Here is a 12,925-nt window from a genome sequence, read left to right as displayed (position 1 = left end):
TATCATTGTGCTCTTTTCAATGAACTAACAATTTCATACCGAAAATTCAGCAGTACCTCTGTTTAGAATAAAGGGATACATGTAAATGAGGTTAGTGCAGAAATTATATTTAAACAATGCTGACAGTTCTTCTATTGTGCCCATTAATTAATTTCCCAGTATCGCAGTTCTCTGGGAATGAACTGTAAAAATAATTAAAATGATACATGAGGTAAATAATTCTGAAATTCAAAAGGTGAAATAGGGAATTAGTTTGGTAAATATTAGTCATACTGCTTATTTGCGCTCATTTGCCTTTTAAAAGCAGGTTATGGGGAAGTGTGGTCTGGTTTTGGTTCCTGTGATCTGCTGAAGTTCACAGGTGGAAAAGTTGCCACAGTAGTTTGCTTAAAGCAGGTTGGCATTTATGTAAAGATATTTTGCCTTGCAACAAAGCACTTCAGAATTAAATCAGTTGCCGCTGATGATATTTACTAACGATCTGGATTTAGTTTGTGCTTTTTAAGTTAAATCATTCTTTTAAATGGAATTCTGTGACTAAAAGCAGTGTTGATTTTAATGTGACATAGCTTTGCTTTTTTTTCCCACCGCATTTTTGGCCAGCTAATTGGTGTCAAGTCTCGACTTGAGACAGAGTTTGAATGTTTAAGTACAAATTAAATTAGTGATTTCAGATAGAACGAATGGGGTTTTAATTAGAAGGAAACTTCAAAACAAATTTCTTTCCAGCCGGACAGTCATGTCTGAATAATTGAAGCCCAGCTTTCAGCCTAGCTTAAAATATAAGAAGTTTTTGCTATTCATATTCTTTCTATCCTTGAATGGTGAAACAAAGATGAAATCTAAATTTTGGTATCCCAAATATGAAAATATTTGAAAATATTTTGTCTGGATATTTTTAGTCAAATCTGCCATGTAACCTATTAAAAAAGAAATAACCTGCAGGTTTTAGCAAGTTTTTTCTGCGACTTCACCTGTGCTGGAGAGGCAGATAGTTGCTCACTTCTGGGTTTATCCGTATCTTATTGCTCCTCAGACTTCCCATAACCACTCAGTGCTTCCGTAACTTCACACCTGCAAGGGGAATTTTAAATCTGGGTGGGGCAATCTCAGCAAATTAAAGATGCAAAGTGAATTTTCTGGGAAATAGCTAAGAATTAAACTTTTCAAGCAGTGGAAGTTTCTGAAAAGGCTGTTGGTAGTCTTGTCTTCTCATACACTCTTACAGCTTGTGTGATCTGTCTGCCTAAGCCTTTTCTGAGGAAAAGACTCAGGACTAAGCTGTGTAGGGAAGTATATGCTACATGAGAAACAGAATTAATTGTATGCTTGTATTTCATGCTGTTTGAGGAAGTAAATGACGTAGTGGTGTTCGGTGTTAATTAGACAGAGATGCGCTACTTTGAGTCATTACACTATGTCATGGTTTGGTAAGATAATTAGGAACCATATTAATGGCTCTAACCTAAATAGTTTGTTTTTTAGTACATCGGCTATGTGAACAAAGAAAATACAGCTGTAAGTAATCAACTCTTCTCTAAAACCTAAACACTGTAAATTATCTCTTGTTATTGGTGTGAGCGTGTAATGCAATGTGGCTCCTACTTGTTAATGCACTGAAATCAACCTGGGAGAGTTTCATTAGTTCTTGCTGCTGGTTCTTCCGTTCTCATTGACAAACAAATTACTTGCAGATAGTAATTTTTTATTCCTACTAGAAGAACAAAATGTAAAATACATTTTTTATAAAATGTATTATTTACAGCCCTCACTACTGTTATCTGAAATCACAGCGGCTGATCTATCACTGACAGAATTCTTGCTCACATTGCCACATCCCTGTTTTGCTATGTTCTATGTAGTTATAACTGCTAGGTAAAATGGAAGTTGTTTGCCTTTTCAAATTGTAGCAATTCAAAGCGGTAGATTAGTATTAGTTTCTCCAGCAAGTACGAAGAGCCAACTCATGGCCACTCTTCACTACAGACAACAAGAGGCTTTTTAACATGGGAAATTAGAGAAAAGAACTTATATTTTCTGATAATCTCACTATCCCTAATGCTTCTGTGTCTATCTTGGTTCTTTTCAAAATAATGTTAGAAATAAGTGTTGTAAAGTGTTCCCCTTGTGTAGAGTTCAGCATCTTCTTGCATTTGTATCCAAGGCATTTTTCAAGAAAACTGCTTTCCTCCACTTTATTCTGTCAATACGCATTTCAGCAAGAAAAGGCTTTAAGGGAGCTCTATAAGAAGCTCCATTCCTTTGCTAAGATCTAGCAACACTCCTGTGTGCAAAGGTAATAAACCACCACACAAGAGGAGGAAAAATAGCTGTAAAAGATGACAGTTCAGTGTTGGATGTGAAAGCGTTTCAGTGCGTGAGAATGCACTTGACATCCTAGTCATGACTGAACTCTTTAAAAATATCATGGTGAATTCCTTAAAAGAACCAAATGAGAAACATTGATTTTTGCTTTCCACCACAGTTTATTCTGGAAAAGCTAGGACAAAAAAGTCAAATACACACTTTGTTAGTTATTTTTTTAATCTATTTGAATTGAGCATGTTAGCAAGTGAAGAGGGCAGTAATTTAAACTCCACTCTGAAAATACAAGGTCATGTGGAAATTTATATGAAAGATGCTTCATAAAACTAAATTATTAGTTGAAGAGTGCATAAATCAGGTAAATAGTAATTATCATTAGCATACATTTATATTTGACATTGATTCATAGTCTTAACATGAATTTTGCATGCCATGGAGCAGTCCAACAGGGCAAGGTATTGATCCAAAAAAATTCCAGCAGTGGTCTGTGTTCTTTGTGGCTGGGATTTCACAGCAGAGGTTTATATCGCAAGTCATATTTTAGGAATTGTTGCCATGTTGTTGGTGACTAGATCAGAGAGGCCAATGACTAAATTGTCGTGAAAACTGACCTTCACCTAGTTTTCAGCATAAATTTGCCAAATCTGATGGAAGATTTTATGATAAATAATTTTTTTGAACATGCCTAGGAGAAATAGGGAATATGAACACAGTTCTTGTAACATTTTTTAAAAATAAGGGATTGAGTGAACTCTAAGGGTTGAGATATTTGCATAGTTTTTTGGCTGTGACAGATATTTCTAGCGTGATGTTAATGGAAACGTTACTTTCCATTAAAGATTTTGAAATGCCATGACGTGTTTGGATTAGATTTTCTTTTATGCAAAGATCAAACCTGCCCATAAATTTTCATGTTAATTGATGGATGTTCGCATTAGAAACAGCTGCTTGTAGGCCTTACCTGTAGGTTATGTTTTGTTTGTTTCTCTTGTTTTTTTTAGAGCATAAAAGATCCAACTTTGTTGCTGCATTTATGGTGAGAGTGGGTTCAGTTAGACAAGTGCTTATGGTCACTTACTGCTTTTAGGATCATCCTCTTGGGAATAGACATAGTGAAGCAGAAACAGTGATACAAGACAATCCAAAATGTGCAAACTCAGCAAAAGTGTTGTTAATAGGTATTTTTGCATATAACTAAAAAACCTTTTTAACCTGTATAATGAATAAAATTAAAATTTTTAGCACTTTTCGAATAATTGAAATTTCATTTTATAACTGACTGGAAAACTGACAAGCAGAGAAGGTTATGATCCCACATGAGCTGGTAGGCTGCTGTGTACAATAAAAATAGTTGCAGTCGGCAAAGTATCTTTTAGAATGCCAAGATTAAGGTGACTTCAATGCAGTGTTCTCTAAACTTGATTGTAATATTATTTCACCATGATTAATGATGTCATTTTAAGAAAGTGTTGACATGATTTTTGTAGAGGAAAATCACACCTCACAAAGCTTGAGAGCCAGTGAAGACATGTACCAGGTTGATGCAGAATATTGAAAACATTGAAGAGCATTCTTCACTGAAGGTTGTTAAAGAAGAAACACAGCTGTGCAGTTCAAGGGAATGCCCTTGTATGAATATTAATGACTGCCTGAAAGATAGAAAGCAAATGTTAAGAACAAGCAGGCAAGTTTCAAAATTAAAGGAAATAACATGTAATTCTTTTTCAATTTGTCAAGAGGCTTGAGCTCTTTCTGCTGAAGAGATAAAAAAGGGATAGAAGAGCAACTGAGACAGCAAAGTTTGCTGACAACACCATGTTACTAAGGGTGGTAAAGGTGAGAGGTGGACAGCAAAGAGTCACAGGACTTCAGGTTTCTGTTACATATGTTAGCCTGGCATAAATAACATGTGAAATTTGGTGTGGACTAAATAAAGTGAAATAAAGTGATATTGTGTGTTTGGACCAATCCTAGCTTTACTGGTATAGCTATGGGCTTCAAGGTAGCTTCCTACAGTCAAGAACAAAAGGAAAATACAAGCTCAGTAGCAGTCAAGAATAGAAAAATAAATAAAAAAACCCCAAAAAACAAAAAAACCCAAAGGTTTGGAATTACTGGAAAAGGTAAGAAGAAAAAACAATCATTATAAGCACTATGAGAGTTATATTCTTTCTGTAACTTACATGCTATACACAGGTCAGGCCCTATTTCAAAATGAGAAAACTGCAGGAGAGGATGCTTAAGAAGGCTAAGCAAAGGGGGTGGAACTGCTACATGAGGAGCAGTGGAATCAGCAAAACAGTTCTTGTCTGCAGAAGAGAAGGAAATCTGAATGGATTTCAGAAAGTGAACAGGAAGTGATTCATACTCTTTCACTGCAAATATCTGAACTACTTTGAATGAAACTACCAGGTTTAAACCAGACATGCTATGTGGCATGCACTCATGTTTTGGAATTCTTTGTTCCAGGACTTGATGATTTCCCAAAAAGCTTGCAGTTGCAAAAAGATTTTGGAAGTCAAGACAAATCCATTAACTCCTATTAAATGGACATATTCTGCAGCTTCTCTTAGCACATCTCTGAACATGAAACCTTTGAGTATTCTGGGGAGGTACTGCTGTATCTTGCACTCCTGTACTTAGTCATCTGCTGTTGGTCATTCCTGGTGAGAGGCTCATTACTGTCATGGACCTCCCTGGTGTGCTCTTGCTGTGTTTCTTCTCAGACTGGAACTCCTGAGTCTGTTTTGACAGTGAATTAAGTCTGATCCTAGGAAGTCAAGGCTCCTGGCTGATCAAAAATGCAAAAGTTGGAGGAGCAGCCAACATATTCCACTTTTCATGATGTTCATGTGTTAACTTCTTTCTCTTTTTCTGGCATAGATTGCTTGGATATTTTGACAAAAGTTATTTAAATCTCTTTTCACCTAAACTATCTGCTCTTTGTAATGTGGTAGAAATGGAGTTGCATAAGGTTGCTTTATTCATGTGTAATTATTGAGTGTTTGGAAGTCCTTGTGTCTGAGCTATTACTTGAGTGTGAAATGTGGTTTAGTACCTAACCCTGACAAAATTTCATAGCTTTAATTATTCTGAGTACTTAAACAATAACCTTGTATTGTATATAAATACAAATATAATAGCATTAGGTATTACACTCCCTAAATGTTGAAGTATCCAGGGTGGAAGGCTGCTTAGACTAATCATTGACAAGACAATAATCAGTCTAGTCATACAACAACATTTGCATTCTTTTGGTGGTTGTCTAATTCAAGAAGTTTGGGAAGTGCAGTCCAAAGGATGCCTTTTGTTTCAGCTGCAGAGGAGATCCAGCATTTGCAGGGCAATGAGATACTTGTGATGTTAACAATCTAAATGATTTTTATTGATAATGACAGATGGTTCTTAGATAATGTGCTCAGAGTCATCTGTAATATGTTCAGAATAAGTCTTCTGGAAGGTTGTACATCTGCCTTGAGATTTTTTTCTGAAATATTTAAATCAAGGTCATTGTTTATACTTGATTTTAAATAGCTTTTAGCTGGTAGTCTGCATTTCTGTACATTTAGAGATCAAACTGTTTGTAACTTCAAAAGCTGCAAATGGAAAAGTATAATAGGTATCAGGTGTTAGAAGAGGCAATTATGCATTACCTGTTTTACCCAATTTCTAAAACTGTCTAAAACTATCCATTGGAAATACTTTGAACCTAGACTTATCTGTGAAGCATGATGAATTTTTAAATCTGTAGGGGATATGCATTTTTTCTTTAATGAATTGCATTTTTAAGCCTATTTGGTTTCATTTAAAAGAGATTCATTTTGAAGAAACTTTTATTGGTGAAAAAAACCAGAAGAATCACAAGACAAAGTACAGGTTTTTATACACATACAGATAATTCTTCTACAATTCCTTAAAAGTATTTCCAAAATTAGCTAATTCTTATTTTCAGTTCCAAGTACACTTTTAAACTTAAAAGCTTCCCTCCAAATAGTTGGCATTGTCTCTTTTCTGGAACCTTACTGATTTGGTGGACCAGATGGTCTGTAGTTTCTGTAGCTGTTAACAAGGTGTTTTACAAACTTCTTGCAGCACACTCTGCTCTTTTGTAAGTCAAGAACTGAGGAGAAGGAAAAGTAATAGTAGGAGAATTTTTTTCCTTTGTCACTTGTTATAGCTGGGAAGTTTATTTATTGCACAAATTTTAAATACCATGTTGTTCTAGGTTAAATAGCAATAAAATAGGTATTTTATCATGTTATTCTTTGTGTAAGAAATTGTTTCAGTTCTCTATACTTGAGCAGAACACTGTGTTTTTCTAAAGAGTAAACTTCAGTTTTGAAATGACCAGCAAAGAATATGAAAAAAACTTGCTATATTTTTAAAGCACTATAATTAGATCTTGTGAATTATATAGACATCAGCATTTAAATACACCTCCATTTGCCAGATTATGTAGTTTAATTTTATAATTATTATTTTCAAATTTTATTTTAATGAGATTTCACATAGCATTATTTCACAGTCATAACATTGATAATTTAATATAATAATTTTTTTTTTTTCAGTTCTTAGTGGTATAGAAAATAAAATCTGAGATTAATTTGATAGTATGAGAAAACTTAGTGATGTCTTTTAAAGACCTCATCACAAGATTTTCTCAACTGTTATGTGAAATTATAAAATACTAATTTCTAGGGGGAGTTTTATAAAGGAATGGTATCTACTGACTCGAACCAGAACAGAAAGCTGCAGATCTGAATACAAAACTGAACTGTATATGTTTCATCTTATGAGTAAGTTTTCTTCCTATAGTGGAAACATCTAATTCAGTTCAATATAATACAAGTTATTTTTATTTTTACAATGCTTAATAATTTCCTATATCAAAATTTATACCTCAAAAGCTACTGCTAGTGGAAGAGTTGACTTAATAACAGAGATGAAACATATGTTCACACCACAGTGCTGGGCTGGGCAGTACAGTATTTCATACCAGATATAAGCTAATGGGTAACACCAGAAATGGAAAAACACATCAGTAAAGAATGAATTTAAATATGAGAAATGGAAGCTGCCTCACCTCTGTCCCTGTTGCAGATAATAGCAATGAATAGGTTTGGCGTAGATTAAAAGCAAGCATGTTTGTTATACAAAGAGAAACAGATGTGGCTGACATTTGTAGTTAGAAGTAAATGTCATAAAAATACATTTGGGACATATGGTGATCAAAAGTATTATTTGTGTATTGAAAGGATGATCTATTTTTGTTTTTTTCTAGTCTGAACCAGAGGGTTTTTCTCACTTCCACTTGTACGTCTGCGCTGCCTTCCTTGTCAGGTGGAGGAAAGAGATCCTGGAGGAGAAAGATTTTCAAGTAAGTGAAGAGGATATTTTTCAAGGACAGGGTGGCATTTGTTAGATTTACCTTCCTAACATTACTTTGGGGATGAATTTAAGACAAAATAGGAGCAACAAGACTGACGATATCTTACTGTTAGTTAGAGTTGCTCCAAAACTGTTAGACCTGAAGTGATGGACTATAAGCAGTAGGAGATGTGTTTTCTTTGTCCACTCTGGAAAAAAAATGCTGTTTTAACTGAGGCAGACTTTGAGAAGATGATTTCTGGGGATGCTGTTACCTTGGTATTTCAGAGATTTCTGAAAAGGTAAATTTTTTAAATCTTTAATGCATCGCTGAAGAATTTATTTGTAATTTCTCGTCTGTATAACATAACATTCTCTAACAAGGTCATGTTCATTCTTTCAAAAAAGCTGGGCAAACAGTCTTTTAAAATAATGAACTTGTTTTTTATTAGGAAGCAAAAGGACTTCAGGCCCCTATGTTTCAAAACCTTGCATTTTTTCAGCAAAAAGCATATCAGGACATTGTTTGTAAGAAGATTAGAATATGGTAGATAGGCAGATCATTTGCATACATCCATAGAAGTCCAATTATTTTTGTGAACTGGTGACAGTTCACTTTCATAGAAATATTTATATTGAATCTTACCCTATGATACACATTGAATGCCTAAAAGGCTTTAAAGTCTCGTTTGAAGACTGAGTGTGAATAGCCTGTGCTGCAAAGCCCACACCATTGCCTACCCCAGGGAAATGGCCCATTACCAGCTTATTTTCTCTCCAGCTGACTGAACTCTGTGGCCCTCTACAAATGAACCATTGTGCAAATTTGTGTATCACTTCAATCTATTTTATCTTCATGAAAGGGTTTATTCAGAGCTGTCATTGCCTGTCTTTGAAATGAATAAATCCCTAAGGGCACAACATAACAGCTTTAATTTCTACTACCTGTTAGCACTGTCAGATTTTCTCAATTTATGGTACTTCGTCAAAATCATCTCTAATGTTGGTATCCATACCTCTCAATTACAATTGTTCACTGTTAATCCTCCCTATTAAATTTTTCATGTTGATTTCCCCCACCAAAGAGCATAATTTTCCTCTCTCTACCAAATCTATTACAACTATGCTTCAATAATACCATGGTATAGTACTATGAAGACTGGTTTTGTTCTCCTTACACGCATTCAGATTTGTTTACTTATTTAATAGTTAAGGTATTTCTGTATGGTTTAATTTCTTTATAACCCATGTGAACTAGAATATAAAGTACAGAAATCAGGAATACACTGGAATGCATTTATCACACTGCTTTGGATTGCTTACAACAGAAATGCAATTGGTAATTTTAAGGATCTGTAGATCCATGCTGGTTTTATCACTATCATATGTTATCACTAAAAGCCTTGGCCTTCTTTATTGTGTAACATGACCTTTTAAAATGGCTGAACTAAAGTGTTATCAATTCTCTAAATGATACTTCTGTCCCACAGGCAAGAATAATATCCATTATTCTTCCGCTTCGTTAATAATAGCTGTAGATCAGTGCCTAGTCTTCAAAGTAATAAGCACTTAAACTACATTGGAAAATTGGGGAGTTCAGTATATGCTGTTTGGAGTACTCTGATTGCATTGAATTCACATTATTGAGAAGTCATAGCTATGGTACATTCTGTACAGAAGTTTTTTGTTCCATAAACTGTATCAAGAACCACATGCATTCAGTCATTTCTCTTGCACATAGCGTGTGCTGTGTCTGTTTTTCTGTATATGACAGGAATTAGGGGAGTCTCTCCTAACTGTCAGTCAGAGGGCCTGGTTCTTTTCTACTAGCTGTGAAAACTCCTGCTCTTCTTTTACAAGTCTGTTTGACCTCTTTCAGTAGAAATACAGACCTCACAGGAATTTTAAGTTGGAATAATTTTCCGAGAACATCAGATGTGGCACTGTGCCAGAAGAGACACTGAACAGATTTTGAATGAAAGACCAATTTTAAAGGAATTGGTTATGCAATACTTTTATTCTTGTTATTTGATGAAGTACATTATCAGTAATATTACAGACAGGATGATGATAGAAAATAGTCTTTGCTATTAAGATACTTGTTTTCGTTCTTTTAAGTATGTCTGCAACCAAGCAATCAGTAAAAGTATGATTTTTATTCTTCCTGATTTGAGCAGATTAATTGACTTAGAAACCAAACGTTCATTCCTCAATATTTCCTTATTACAGACACACAATGTGTGCGACTGTAGTTCTGGGGACTTCTTTTGTGTATTGTCAGGTAGGAGAAAAATAAATTTTGAAATGAAAGAAGTTAGGCTGGACTCATACTATAGAGTGATACAACCTGAAAATTGCTTGGTATTTGGTTTATATCTGTAAAATGAAATATTAAGATACTAAGGGAAGTAAATTTTAAGGGAAGGGTGGAAGAAATAAATGTTTCAACTCAGGCCTCCAAATGTTCAAATGTTCCTGTGCATATATTATATGTATATATTGCAGATGTATATGTATACACCTAAACAGGCATATATATGGACTTGGAACACAGGCATATAAAACTGTGTTGATTTTTTTTTCATTGTAAGATGATAATCAAGTCATGATGATAGTTGTCCTCTTTTGAATCATTTGAACAAGTTATTGCTCTCACTGACATGCATTTGATTAAGTACAAAATATCAGATGGTTTTATTTTCCTAGGAGTTTAAAGCTGCTTACATTTTGTCCTGCTTATTCAGTAATCTTTCTAGTAAGTTATAATCCCATTTTGAAATTTGCTATTTAATGCAACGAGCTGTGTGATGCAATGCTATGTAATGGGGACAAAAATTATTACATTCAGCAATTTTCAAAATCCCCAGAGTCACTTTTTGATACCATTGAAATTAAGCTGACATGTTTTCTGGGAAATGTTTTAAATATTTCATGCCCATGTATAATAGAAAGATTAATATTATGGAAAGAGTGCGGGTTGTTTTAGTTTTCATTACAGCTTGTTATTCTCTCTTGGTTCTCACTTCTAGACAGTCTTCTTTATCTAGATAGGGTGTCCCACAAAGCCAGGTACAGAGAGGAAGTTTGGATGCCTCTGTTACTCTGTTCATACTTCTGATTAGCAGTGTGTACTTCACATGTGGGGCAGCAGAGAACACAATGGCTGAGCAGTAAATGGCAGAAGTTTTAATCCTGCCTTAGATTTTCCCTTGTAACAAGTCTGATGTTTTATATGTTTTATAGACTCAAACAGGTCATTCTTGGTTTCTGACATTTCTGTTCATGATATGGATATTCTGTGTTAATTTACTGGTTCCATACTAGTGTCAGACAAAAAAAAAAAAAAAAACCAAAAAAAAACCAGTAAGCTTAATATAAATAAAAATACTTTTTAAAAATGTGATACATTGTGCCTTTTGAATACAAATTAAATGTGCAAGTAATGAAAACCTTTCTACTCATCAGCATGTCTCAGACTTGGGCTTGCTGTTAACTCATTTTCCTAACTACAGCCATAAATCCAAAATTCTCCTGAATTCTTCAGAGGTGTGGATAAGGTGATGCTGTTAAGTGATAAAATATTCATGTATGATTTTGAACATATTTGGAATTAAAATATTAATAGAAAATAGGGCTACTGAGTTGGAAAGTACAAGATATCGGAAAGATTTTTACAGAAACTAGATTTCAGAGACTAGATTCAACTGCTGAACTAAATATAAGCTAATGGTAATTATAATTTAGTTAGTAATAGTTGAATTCATATTGGCTTATCTGTTAGATTTGTACTTTAAGGAGGTTATCATTTTGTTGACATAGCTGAGCTACAAAATATATTCAGTATGTTGTAGTAAGGAATCTCTCTTGCAGATCTTACTCATGATTTTAAGATACAGGCTTTTCTGTCTGTCTAAAAGACATTTTCACCCATGCTGTCACCAACTCACATCTTGATTACTGCATTGTCCTTTTCTTTGTCATTGACAAATGCATTTTTGCTCCAATTATATTCACCCAGACTGCAAAGAAGCTGTAAAGGTAATTTTTCAGTCCATCATTTTTCTTTTGCCTTCTTGCTCCGCGTCTCCCTTAGCTCCCTCTTTTTTAGAGCACCAAGGAAAACTTAGACACTTTCTCTTTTGAGGCCTGTAATGGGCTGGTACTGACACCTTACGTGGTGTACATCTGAGATTCAGCAGTGAGATGCTGCCTGCAGTCTATCAGCCCGTGATGACAGCTGCATCACCCACCTGCACTCACAAGAAAGTAGCAGTGCTATCTCCCACTTTGCCACCTTACTTAAATGGAGCACCTAATGCAGATATTCAGCTACTTTGCTCTAAGCCATGCTAAGTTTTTTGCTATGCCCAGAATAGATTTGACAGGTTGGCTTGAGTCTGTTAGTAGCACTTAGAGTCACATTGATGAGTTTTGTGTTGCTTCTTTTTACTTTTCTGTGAATTTATAGTCTCTTGCTTTACACTTCAGCCATAAAATCTTCAGGATAGTGACTGTGCTTTATTCTTATTTATATAATATTTTAAATAATTATTATTTAATTATTATTTTGTATATAGGAAGTAAGTTTTATTGACTTGTTTGCCAAAATGATTGCACACACAATTGTATGTCTTATTAGAGTTTAGATAAATGCTGAATAACAAGGTGCTTAGAAGACAAATTCATGTCTGCTGCCTCTAAAAGTAATGGACTTTATTTAAAAAAGTTTTATATTAATATCTTTCCTAGAAATTATCTACTGTAGAAACATGTCAGATATCAGAAATGTATTTTCATACTATCTTTTTACACTGAACCACAGTAATATAGATTTCATTAGTCTTTTGTGATCTTTACATAGTTTATGATGTAAATTTTTAAATTTTACTTTTTCTGCCTGAAACTATAGGAGTTCTTAATTCATATCATATGAGGTATAGCTAATAAATCTATTTTAATTTAGCTTCCTGGTATGTACTGTGCTAAAAAATTCATTTCCATTGCTCCTGCAGTAAAAATAAATGTTTTTCAATTAAAGAAAGAAAAAAAATATGTTTCAGAAAGGATTAGTTTTTTGAACAGAGGAATGTTTGCCCTCTTTCCCTCTAAGCTCTATGATTAGATGAATTTGTGCCCTTATTCTTCTGTGTATGGGGTCTTTTCTGTGGATGTTCCAAAACTTGTAAAGCATTAAAAACTGTGAACATGGAAATCTTTCTAACTGTAAAGAGCC

The 12,925-nt window shown here is 34.3% G+C and overlaps 1 protein-coding gene across 1 annotated transcript in view; it reads left to right on the top strand.

Annotated features, from left to right (window-relative positions):
* TBC1D22A (TBC1 domain family member 22A) overlaps positions 1–12,925 on the top strand; it is a 140,311-nt gene that overhangs the window by 100,592 nt on the left and 26,794 nt on the right. Inside the window, exon 12 of the mRNA XM_041474591.1 lies at positions 7,607–7,702. Within this exon, the coding sequence (XP_041330525.1) occupies positions 7,607–7,702 (96 nt within the window). The remainder of the gene's footprint in view (positions 1–7,606; positions 7,703–12,925) is intronic.

Source organism: Pyrgilauda ruficollis, unplaced genomic scaffold (genome assembly GCF_017590135.1).
Source record: "Pyrgilauda ruficollis isolate IOZ18807 unplaced genomic scaffold, ASM1759013v1 scaffold33, whole genome shotgun sequence".
Lineage (NCBI taxonomy): Eukaryota > Metazoa > Chordata > Aves > Passeriformes > Passeridae > Pyrgilauda > Pyrgilauda ruficollis.
Note: the sequence above shows the minus strand (reverse complement) of the source record. Positions and strands in the feature narration are given on the sequence as shown.